Source organism: Lampetra fluviatilis, chromosome 46 (assembly GCF_964198595.1).
Source record: "Lampetra fluviatilis chromosome 46, kcLamFluv1.1, whole genome shotgun sequence".
Taxonomy (NCBI): Eukaryota; Metazoa; Chordata; class Hyperoartia; order Petromyzontiformes; family Petromyzontidae; genus Lampetra; species Lampetra fluviatilis.
The window spans coordinates 2,789,158-2,800,582 of NC_136320.1; the positions used below are offsets into that span (position 1 = coordinate 2,789,158).

The window sequence follows — 11,425 nt, forward strand, 5'->3', positions numbered from 1 at the left end:
GAGGACGAGATGACTCTAGCCGCCACGCATATAAAGGATTTATAGTGAAAAACTTTGTTTTTACGGGTTAATTTTTTATTTTTTACGATCAGTGGAAACAAGAAGATGCTCGGTGTAGTCGGCACTTTGCTTCGTTCATCATTTCGTAAAAAAATATTTTATTTATTTAAACTTTGCTTTATGTAAACCCCCACCTCTCGTTCACTCTCTCGCTCACTCGCTCTCTCTCGTTCTGCACCTCCCTCCTTCCCCTCTCCCTCCTTCCCCGCATCACTCTCTCAGTCTCCCCCCCCCTTTCTCCCGCACCGCCCTCGCTCCCTGCGGTCGATTCGCTGTCACGTCCATGGCTGCGCGTGTCCCCGTGTCCCGGCTGGCCCTACTCGGGGCCCCGGGCTCGGGCAAGGGGACCATGGCCCACAAAATCCGCCTCCATTTCGGCATCACGAGCGTGGCGAGCGGGGAGCTACTGCGGGACCACATCTACCGGAGGACCGGTACCACCCCTACACCTCCCCGCCCCATCTCATCCCCCCCCATCTCATCCCCCTCGCATCCTCTCTCGTTCACTCCCCCCCTCTCTCTGTCTCTATTTATCCCCTCTTATCCTCTCGTCTCTCATCCTGTGTCGCTTTGTTCCGCTCTCTCTCATCCCCTCTTATCTCCCCTCTCTCACCCCCTCTCTTCACTCCCTCTCTTCACTCCCTCTCTCTATCCCCTCTCTCATCCCCTCTCTTCACTCCCTCTCTCTATCCCCTCTCTCATCCCTTCGTCTCTCATCCTCTGTCGCTTTCTTCCGCTCTCTCTCTCATCCCCTCTTACACCCCCCTCTCTCTCTTCACCTCCTTAAATCCCTTCTCTTTACCCCCCTCCCCCTCTCATCCTCTGTCTCCCGCCTCCCCCTCTCTCATTTCCGCCCTCTCTCTCTCTCCATTCACCCACGCGACCGCTGCCCACCCCTAATCTCTCTCTCTCCGTGGCCGGCACGAGGAGCAGACACGTGCTCGCCCTGCCCGGCTGCCCCGGGGCTGCCAGGGGACCCTTGGCACTCTAATCCCGGAGTTATTTTGGGCGCCCCACGGTGACCGCCACGGTCGTGAGTCGTCACACGAACGGGACAGTCTGCGCGTAACTTAATTATGTCCCGACTGTGTGTGACATAATCACGTTCGGAGGGTAATTACAACCTTTTTTTTCTGCGTGTTATTAAAATCACGAGAGCTTCTTTTTAATTCCTTTATATTAAGTTCGCTTGCTTGCTTAGGACCGTGCAAATCTTTCGGTCGTTTTTTAACCCACTTCCCGTGATCCAATCGAGCTGACATTTTGCACACAGACTCGTTGTGCGTGACAAGGCATTTTCGTGAAAAAAATCCTAAATTTTACACTGTTTAGGGAATTTTTTTTTAAATATTTAATTACCAATTGTTTAATGCTGCCAGACAATCATCTGACCCATAGGTGGCAGCCATCTCAAGCCAGAGGACGAGAGGACTCTAGCCGCCCCGATGCCACGCATATAAAGGATTTAGAGTGAAAAACTTTGTTTTTACGGGTTTACTTGTTAAGTATAAGGAGACGACTTTGATTTGTTTCACCATTTATTTTAAAATATTTTTTTGTTATCGCGATTTCGGGGAAGGAACGTGAGACCCGGACACGTGCGTGCTTGACCTTGGGTTGGTGAACCTCACAACAAAAACAAAGATCCCCCGTATAGCCTGTAACAAACTGTAGGGGCAAGTGCTGTTAGCGAGCCCCTATGAAGGCCGACACGGCACACGAAGGGTTGGGTGGCCAACACCACGCCCGGTCGCCTTTGTCTCCCCAGTGGCGATAATTACACATAGCACCAGGTACTCATTTGAGGCTGAGTCGACCTAGGGGAGGGCCAGGACCGGTTCAGATAATCGGCACTGGTGATGTCCGTAAGTGGGAATCGAACCCGGACGCCGGGTTCGTAGCGCAGTGTAGCGCTAACCACTACACTACCGCACCCCACACACGCTACACATTTGAGAAACTCCCAGAAGACAGCAGTGCAGCAAGAGTGTTGAATCAATCTGTGCGGTGCTTTCCGTGTTAACCCATTCCATTGCGTGGTGGGGGGGGAGGTCTCTCCGTGCTTTCCCTGTTTTCCTTCCAACCCGAAGCTAAACTCTCGTGAACGGAGTTGACCGTAAGGTCGCGAGTGTGGCAGGACCCTCCTGGGCAAGAGTTCACAGACTCGGCGAAGCTTCCCTATAGTGGGCAAATGCCGTGCATCGAATTAATCACGCGGTGATCCAGCAGTGGATTCTGTTGTATTCTTGACAGCAGTCTGGTTCAGGAGCTAGACACCAATGTGGAGATGCTGCTGCTGATGCTGCTGCTGCTGCTGGCCAGGGCGAGAGAGCTTCAGGAGAGAGGGAGAGAGTTCGTGTGGTGCTGATGCTCCTCCTCCTGCTCTGTTGAAGGACTCCACTGCAGGACCACATTGTAAAGCAGGGCAGTGGATTAACAATCGGGCTATACATCATCATCATTATTATTTACAACTACACGTTTCCTATCACAGAAGTAATCATTCAAGCCGGACAACTGCCCCCCCCCCCCCATCACCGTCCCTGCCCCAAAGGTAAGAAAGCAGTTGCAGGGCTGCGCCTTCACCTACAATATCGATTGGGTGCCACGGGCTCCTCGTGTGGCCCACGTGGTGGCCACCTCCCTCTCTCTCCATCCCCTGCGGCTCCGCGCGTTCCTCCCACGATTCTTCGTATTCCTACCCACTGCGAGCCGCCGTGGTAATGGCTCCCTCGTGGGTGATGAGTGTGACACCATGAACGTTGCCCTCCGGCTTCCCGGAACGCGGTCAACGCCAGAGAGTGGTGGTGGTTGGGTGAGCGAGCGGCAGGGAGTAGGGGTGGTGGTTGGGGTGAGAGAGCGGCAGGGAGTGGTGGGGGTGGTGGTGGGGGTGGGGGTGGTGGTGGGGGTGGGGGTGGTGGTGGGGGTGGGGGTGGTGGTGGGGGTGGGGGTGGTGGTGGGGGTGGGGGTGGTGGTGGGGGTGGTGGTGGGGGTGGGGGTGGTGGTGGGGGTGGGGGTGGTGGTGGTGGTGGGGGTGGTGGTGGGGGTAGTGGTGGGGGTGGTGGTGGTTGGGGTGAGAAAGCAGCAGGGAGTGGTGGGGGTGGTGGTGGGGATGGTGGTGGTTGGGGTGAGAGAGCGGCAGGGAGTGGTGGGGGTGGTGGTTGGGGTGGAGGTGGTGGTGGGGGTGGGGGTGGTGGTGGGGGTGGGGGTGGTGGTGGGGGTGGGGGTGGTGGTGGGGGTGGGGGTGGTGGTGGGGGTAGTGGTGGGGGTGGTGGTGGTTGGGGTGAGAAAGCAGCAGGGAGTGGTGGGGGTGGTGGTGGGGATGGTGGTGGTTGGGGTGAGAGAGCGGCAGGGAGTGGTGGGGGTGGTGGTGGGGGTGGTGGTGGGGGTGAGAGAGCGGCAGGGATCGTCGAGGGTTACGGTAAGGGCGGCCGCCCGTGCCGGAACACGGAGCCGGGGTCGCGCCGGGACCCGCCTCTCCGTCCCTTGCCTCCACGCCACTCGTATAACAACAGACTGTGGGGGGGGGGGGGGTCAGTGTTCTGTTGTTGTTGTTTTGTTTTAGCGAGCAGCACCGATGAAGGCCAGCACGGCACACAAAGGGGGTGTGGGTATCCAGCGCCACGCGCGACCGCATTTTGCACAATGCTCATACACCCACACCACACCAGGTACTGATTTAAGGCTGAGATGACCTAGGGGAGGCACAGGACCTTGTTCCGACACCGCTCGCCACACCGACATTGTCTCTTGCCGCCAATCCAAGCCGGCTTGTCTGGTTCGAGTTGAACGCCTTTATCCAGGCGAGCAAGCAGGGTTACCCGTGTGACCCCAGGCATCACCGTTGTGCTGCGTGCTGCGTGTGTCCGCGTGCAGAGATCGGGCACCGGGCACGCTCCTACATCGTGGCGGGTCGCCTCGTGCCCGACGACTTCATCACGCACCTCGTCATGCGGGAGCTGCAGCGGCGCGGTGACGAGGGATGGGTGCTGGACGGTGCGGCGACACCCCACACGTGACCCGGCTGACACCAGCAAACTCGCTGCACTTGTGAACCCGGTTTAATCCGAGTGGGCAGGCTGTAAGCTCCGAGTCGAGTCCATGGATCTCAGCGATAGCTGCTCTGCGAACTCTGATATGCTCGTTGTATGGTTGCCGCACGTGGCTTTTTAATTCTCAGGACCGGGATTTGATTTGAATTTAAGTGACAAATTGATTTCACGTGATTTTAAAGCTTTCATGACTGCAGGAATTCATATTCTTTGGGTCTTTCGGTAAAGTCACGCAGATAGGATATTTTCTTTGAACCTATCTACGTGACTTTACCGACAAACCCAAAGAATATGATTTCACGTGGTGTGTACTATATATATAATTAAATCCTTTATATTAAGTTCGCTTGCTTGCTTGCTTAGGACCGTGCAAATCTTTCGGTCGTTTTTAACCCACTTCCCGTGATCCAATCGAGCTGACATTTTGCACACAGACTCGTTGTGCTTGACAATGAAATTTCGTGAAAAATTTTTTCCTAAATTTTACACTGTTTAGGGAATTTTTTTAAAATATGTATTTACCAATTGGTTAATGCTGGCACACAATCATCTGACCCATAGGTGGCAGCCATCTCAAGTCAGAGGACGAGAGGACTCTAGCCGCCCCGATGCCACGCATATAAAGGATTTATAGTGAAAAACTTTGTTTTAACGGGTTAATTTTTTTTAGTATTATTCTAACCGAGCTGACACCGGAAAACTCACTGCACTTGTGAACCCACTTTAATCTGAGTGGGCAGGCTGTAAGCTCGGAGAGTCGAGCTCAGGATCTCAGCGGTACCGGCTCTGCGCCTCTGATATGCTCGTTGCATGGTTACCAAACATGGCTTTTTAATTTAAGTGACAAAGCTGATTTCACGTGGTGTGTGGATATATATACACATTTTCTTTTCGTGTTATTCTGACCGAGGTGATACCATCAACTCGTTCCGCTTGAGAATCCGGTTTCAACGCGGCTGTAACTCGGGATTCGATCCCAGGCTCTCTGCGGCGCGGGTTCAGCGAGTCCGTGGCTCTGCTACGGACATTATGAACCCCACCACCCTCTCCCACAGCCAGCCTCACCAACTCAACTTCCATCCGATAATTACACTGGTCAACAAAACAAAAAATTCTGGCCTGGACTTTTGCAGCTGTTTTAGACTAATTTCAGGGTGCTGATTCCAAATCTGATCTCAGATTTGCTCTATCACATCTTATTTTTATGCTATCGGCATACCCCATTTTCATTGATTTTACCCGAAATTAACTCTGTCACTTATGATTGCAAGTTGTTGCCTGTCAGTGACTGCTTTAGTGTTAAAATATGGTTCTGTATTTTTAGGATAGTGTGTTTATAATATAATTTAATGTAGATATCCACATTTATTTAATATTTTTCTTCTGCAGTTTTTATTGAAATTGCAATATTTGATATCTCCTGATGTGATTTGGAATCGGCACCCAAAAATTACCTTAAAACCGTTGGAATACCTTATGCCAGAAAAAGTGTGTTGACCGGTGATAATTATCAACGATGCCGCGCGGGTCTCGGGATCTTGGCGCGAGCTGCCGGGAAAAGAACGGAAGCCGTGATTTCCAGCGGGGGGGGGGGGCAGGGGGTAGGGAAAAAACTGGAAACACTCCAACATGTAAATGCGACCACACAGCGCGAAACCGTGGGCCGCGCATTAAATCCGCTCGTCCCTTGTGGGATTCTCGCTCCGAGTTCCCCGTCTTGTGCGGTCGCGCGGCTTTTGCGGTGGGGGGGGCTGGCCGAGGTAGTTTCTCTGCAGGCCAAAAACCTCCCCCCCCCCCCAACTCTCACCCTCACCCATCACCGCTGGGGCAAGTGCTGTTAGCGAGAGCACTCATGGCAGGGGCCGGCACGGCACACGAGTGCGGAAAGGGGACCTCCCCACTGATGTTGTTTACGCGATGTGCCGGGTACTTGCATGCCCCTGCCATCTAAATCATTGTATTCTTTCACAGTTTTTTTGCTAGACTAAACTTTTTTATTTTTACCAGGTAAGGCCTACTGAGCTGTTGAGCTCTTTTCCAGAAGCGATCTGGCCGCAAATGACAACTCGACAAAGTTGCTTATCATGTGGAAATTTCGATTTGAAGCTTCTTTCGTGACTGCAGGGATTCGTCTTCTTGGTTCTTTCGGTAAAGTCACGCAGAAGGGAAATGATAAAATAATAAAAATAAAACAATACAATAATTCTCACGATTTAAAGCTTTCGTGTTTGCAGGGATTCGTCTTCTTGGTTCTTTCGGTAAAGTCACGCAGAAGGGAAATAATAAAATAATAAAAATAAAAATTAAAATAATTCTCACGATTTAAAGCTTTCATGACTGCAGGGATTCGTCGTCTTGGTTCTTTCGGTAAAGTCACATAGAAGAAAGAATAATAAAATAATAAAAATAAAACATAATAAAATAATTCTCACGATTTAAAGCTTTCGTGACTGCAGGGATTCGTCTTCTTGGTTCTTTCGGTAAAGTCACGCAGAAGGGAAATAATAAAATAATAAAAATAAAACAATTAAATAATTCTCACGATTTAAAGCTTTCGTGACTGCAGGGATTCGTCTTCTTGGTTCTTTCGGTAAAGTCACGTAGAAGGGAAATAATAAAACAATAAAAGTAAAATATAATAAAATACAATTCTAACGACGTTTCGGCCACAACGCAAGCTGCTGTCCTCAGGTGAAGAACAGGTCTGTCAGAAAGACAGCGTCTGAATGTCTTTCCGACAGACCTGTTCTTCACCTGAGGACGGCTGCTTGCGTTGTGGCCGAAACGTCGTGAAAATTGTATTTTATTATGTTGTATTTTTATTATTTTATTATTTCCCTTCTACGTGACTTTACCGAAAGAACCAAGAAGATGTGGAAATTTATCGCAGCCAAATACTCTAAAAGCACGTTTCGAAATGTGGAGGGAAAACCCGGAGGACCCGGAGAAAAATCCAGGCGACCACGAAGAGAGAGAGAGACAGACACACAAACTCCAAATATACCGCTGTCAGATTCAGGATCGGAACCCACGGACCTTCTGTATACCAGGCGAGGCAGTTAACATCTCGCCACCCTGGCGTTCCCATCTCCTCGTGTTTGCGTCTCGGCCAGGATTCCCGCGCACGCTGCCCCAGGCGCACGCCCTGGAGTGCGAGCGCGTGCGTCTGGACGCGGTGCTGTGCCTCGATGTCCCCGCCGACACGATCCGAGAGCGCCTCTCCTCCCGCTGGATTCACGCCCGTAGCGGCCGCGTCTACAACACCCACTACAATCCCCCCAGGAACGCGGTACGGACCGACGGACTATAGGTGATGGTAATGACTGTAGGTTATGGTTACTGGTCATAGTTAGCGAATGTGGTTATTGGTTATTGATAGTGAATGTGGTTATTGGTTATTGATAGTGAATGTGGTTACTGGTCATAGTTAGCGAATGTGGTTATTGGTTATTGATAGTGAGTGTGGTTATTGGTTATTGATAGCGAATGTGGTTGTTGGTTATTGATAGTGAATGTGGTTGTTGGTTATTGATAGTGAGTGTGGTTATTGGTTATTGATAGTGAATGTGGTTCTTCTTAACCTGGGGGTGTGAGAGACATGGGCAGATTTTTTTTTTAGAAGGTAAATCATCATAAACGCAAATTAAGCACGGTCATGTAAGTACAACTTACTTTGTTTCATCAAACCCTGTGCATGTATGAACATTCTACATTTAGTTTTGTACGACTGAGATCCCAAATGGGTGCAAGGCTGCAGTAAAGGTCAAGAACCCACTGCTCTAGTGGGATTCTCTCTCTCAGGTGGGGGAGGTTTGGGGGCCAACTCTCTCATGACCCCCCGTGGCCCCCCTTCCCCCCGCCCCCCACTCCCCTTCCCCCCCCCCACCACCCCCAGGGCCGTGACGATGTGACGGGGGAGCCGCTGACGCAGAGGCTGGACGACCGACCCGACACGGTGGTGGCGCGACTCCGCGAGTATCGCGAGAGGACGCAGCCGCTCGTCAACCACTTCGCGTGAGTACGCTCGTGTGAGTACACGTGTGAGTAGGCGTGTGAGTACACACGTGTGCGTACACGTGTGAGTACGCTCGTGTGAGTACACGTATGAGTACGCTCGTGTGAGTACACGTGTGAGTAGGTGTGTGAGTAGGCGTGTGAGTAGGCGTGTGAGTAGGTGTGTGAGTAGGTGTGTGAATAGGTGTGTGAGTAGGTGTGTGAGTAGGCGTTTGAGTAGGCGTGTGTGTAGGCGTGTGAGTAGGTGTGTGAGAATTTCAGTAGTGTAGCGATAAGCGCTACGCTGCGCTACGAACCTGGCGACCCGAGTTCGATTCCCGCTCACGGCCAATACCAGTGACGATCATCTGAACCGGTCCTGAGCCTCCCCGAGGTCGACTTAGTCTCAAATGAGTACAGTAAAACCTTGGATTGCGAGCATAATTCGTTCCGGAAACGTGTTTGTAATCCAAAGCACTCGTATATCAAAGCACTCGTGTATCAGTTGTGATCACGTGACGCTCGGCAGACAAAGCGTATACGTACTGCTCGTTTTGCAAGACCTCGCTCGTTTATCAAATTAATATTTCTTTTAAAAATTTGCTCGTCTTGCAAAACACTCGCAGACCAAGTTACTCGCAATCCAAGGTTTTACTGTACCTGGTATGATGGGTAAACAGCACCACTGGGGAGACAAAGGCGGCCGGGCATGATGCTAGCCACACCACTCCCTTACGTGCTGTGTCGTCCTTTATCCCCATTTAGCCGCTCGCCAAATCGGGGATATTTATTCTTGTTTTGTCAGCATGAACTCCTGCAAGCGAGCCTTGAAATGCACCTAGCCTGGCACAAGCGCGAAGGATGATGTCGTCACCACCACTTCGTGGCGGATGGCAGCTGTTGTCGCTGTTGTCAGCGTGCGCGTCAGCAGTTGCAACTGTCACCATCATCTGCAACCCTCCACCAATCGTGCATCACTATCATCCATCACTTTCCAGCGTCATGTTGTCATCTAATCGTTGAGACAGAGGAAGCTCCCAGCCCCAACCGCGAAAACCTTTGCACGACCATCTCGTCTTCACCATCGCAGTAGCGATCCATCGTGTACAACCATCGCCCTCGACCAATCAACATCACCATCATCACCATCATCATCATCCATCATGCAAGCAGCATCACTTCACGTCATCGTTTTCACCCAAATCGTCATTCATCGCCATCTTTCATCACCATCCTCCACCCAGGGATTCATTTCAGCGGCATTATAAAATATTTCCAGACCCAGAACACCACGTCCAGTATACCCTCTCGGCTGTGGCAGAGGCCGCCGGTCACGTGTCATCTACCCCAGCCTACCCAGCGGCCCGGACAAAATTCAGTGAGAAAACACGTAGCTTGGTGTTCGGTGGGGAGGTGCTTGGGTGGGCGGAATTCCGGATATGCACGACAGACAGACAAATAATCCCTGGTGGGCAGTGTGGAACCTGTTGTTCCTACCTGTATTAAGCCCCCGTCCTCCACCGTTCACCTGCAGCCATCATCCATCATCATCACCACCACCGTGACCACGCCGCCCGACCTGCGTGCGACAGCGTCACCCATGCCCCTGTCGTTGTTGCCATTGTCCTGTGCGTCGAGCAGCAGCAGGGGCCTCCTGCACACCTTTGCGGGCACGGAGACCAACAAGGTGTGGCCCGAAATCCACGCGTTCATCTCCAGCCAAGTCCGCTCGTTCGTCTGAAGGGGACCCCCCCCCCGCACCTTCCCCCACCAAGGCACACTCAACATCAACCTGCTCACCACTCCCCCAGCTCTCACCGCCACCTATCCATCGTGGGACTCGATAGAAAGGACGGCAAATAGCAGGCAATGCCGCCGGAGACGGAGGAGGAAGACCTAAAGCCAGATGTTTGTGGAGGTGATGGCACTGTAAGAACAGATCTTGAAAGTCCGGTGTGTTAAGGAACTGTGGACACGTGGAGGCCGGTGCGTCAGTGGCACGGGATGGACTACGTGCAAAGTAAAATTGCGCACTCGGAGACTCTGCTGCACACGGACACATTGGCTCATCCTGACCCTGGACGACTTGTCCGAGGAATTTAAATGGCAATGCCGGACAGATTATTTTTTAAGCTTTGGAAATGGCAGCGATTATCCGCTCTCGATGCCATAACATCACTTCCAATTACGACACTTGTCTGCAGAGTAAAGCGAAGCATTAAAGCGCGCTAATTTCACAACGTCTGGATGGAGTCTCAGTTTTCTCATCCGCTTGGCTCATGTGTGTCTCTGCGTGGAAGGAAACGTCACGCAAAGCCTCTGTGGGTTTCAACTGCGACGATTGACACACCCGGCCCGTGGCTCGGCAAAGTGTCAGATGTCACAACTCGGCGGTCGCGATTTGACTCATCGAGATATCATTCGTTGCCCTTTCCAATGATGGCCGAGAGTCCGAAGGCATTCGCTCCGCCTGTCTGTCTGTTGCGGTTGTTCAAGTCGATTTTGTTTGACCGTGAGAATTCTGCAGGGCGAGTCAGCGGGGACATTGATTGCCAGTCGGGGCGTAGTGATCGCCACGATTGCTAATTTGCAGGTAATTTTTGAATTGGGAAAATTTGGACTCTGTCGCCAATAACTCATCGTAAAGATGGTCCCATATCGGGTGTGAGACTGATGCCTGAAACCGCCAATGCCCCTGCAACTACTGCACAGGACGTTGATCTGTACCCGTCAATGTATGGTGTGAGGGAGGATGTGGAATAAAAAAGATATTTTATATATATATAACAAAAAGATGGTCCCATGTGATGAAATTTTTGCATAGAGTTGTGTTGCTATTAGAGGCTTGCCCTAGAGAAAAAAAAAAGAGTGGCCTCATCGATCAAACGGTTGCCCAGAACTTGGATTATACGAACCACCGCTATCGGGAATATTAGCTAATATATGCAAACGGCTTCTCCATTTCGGCTTCTCCATTTCTCCCTGCGAGACCGATGGGGCCACCATCGTTATTTTTGCAAGACCGCAGCTGTGCGCTCACCATAAAAAAAAAGTCACCACAGTTGGTGTTTCCGTTCCACCTTCCACGGACCAAATCCTTTCTTCGTGTGCCAGGTTTTTTTTATTTTTAGCGGTTTAAAATGCGCACGGGAAGACTTGCTACCCACGGCCACATTGGCCGGTCCTGAACCCGCCTAACTTGTTCAAAATGTTTAATCATCTCAAATGGCAATGCCAGACAGAGTGGGGTTTTTTTAGCTTGGGAAATACCGGCGAGCGTCGGCTTTCGATGCCACTAAAATGATTTCCAATTACGACAC

General features: G+C 51.4%; 1 protein-coding gene across 1 annotated transcript; it reads left to right on the forward strand.

Annotated features, from left to right (window-relative positions):
* The first annotated feature begins 343 nt into the window (after positions 1-343).
* Positions 344-10,856, forward strand: LOC144947593 (GTP:AMP phosphotransferase AK3, mitochondrial-like). Its single transcript, XM_078876804.1, has 5 exons — positions 344-494; positions 3,937-4,056; positions 7,226-7,401; positions 8,008-8,126; positions 9,747-10,856. Exons 1-5 carry the CDS (start codon positions 344-346, stop codon positions 9,844-9,846), a joined length of 666 nt encoding a protein of 221 aa, XP_078732930.1. The 3' UTR covers positions 9,847-10,856.
* The last annotated feature ends 569 nt before the right edge of the window (positions 10,857-11,425 follow it).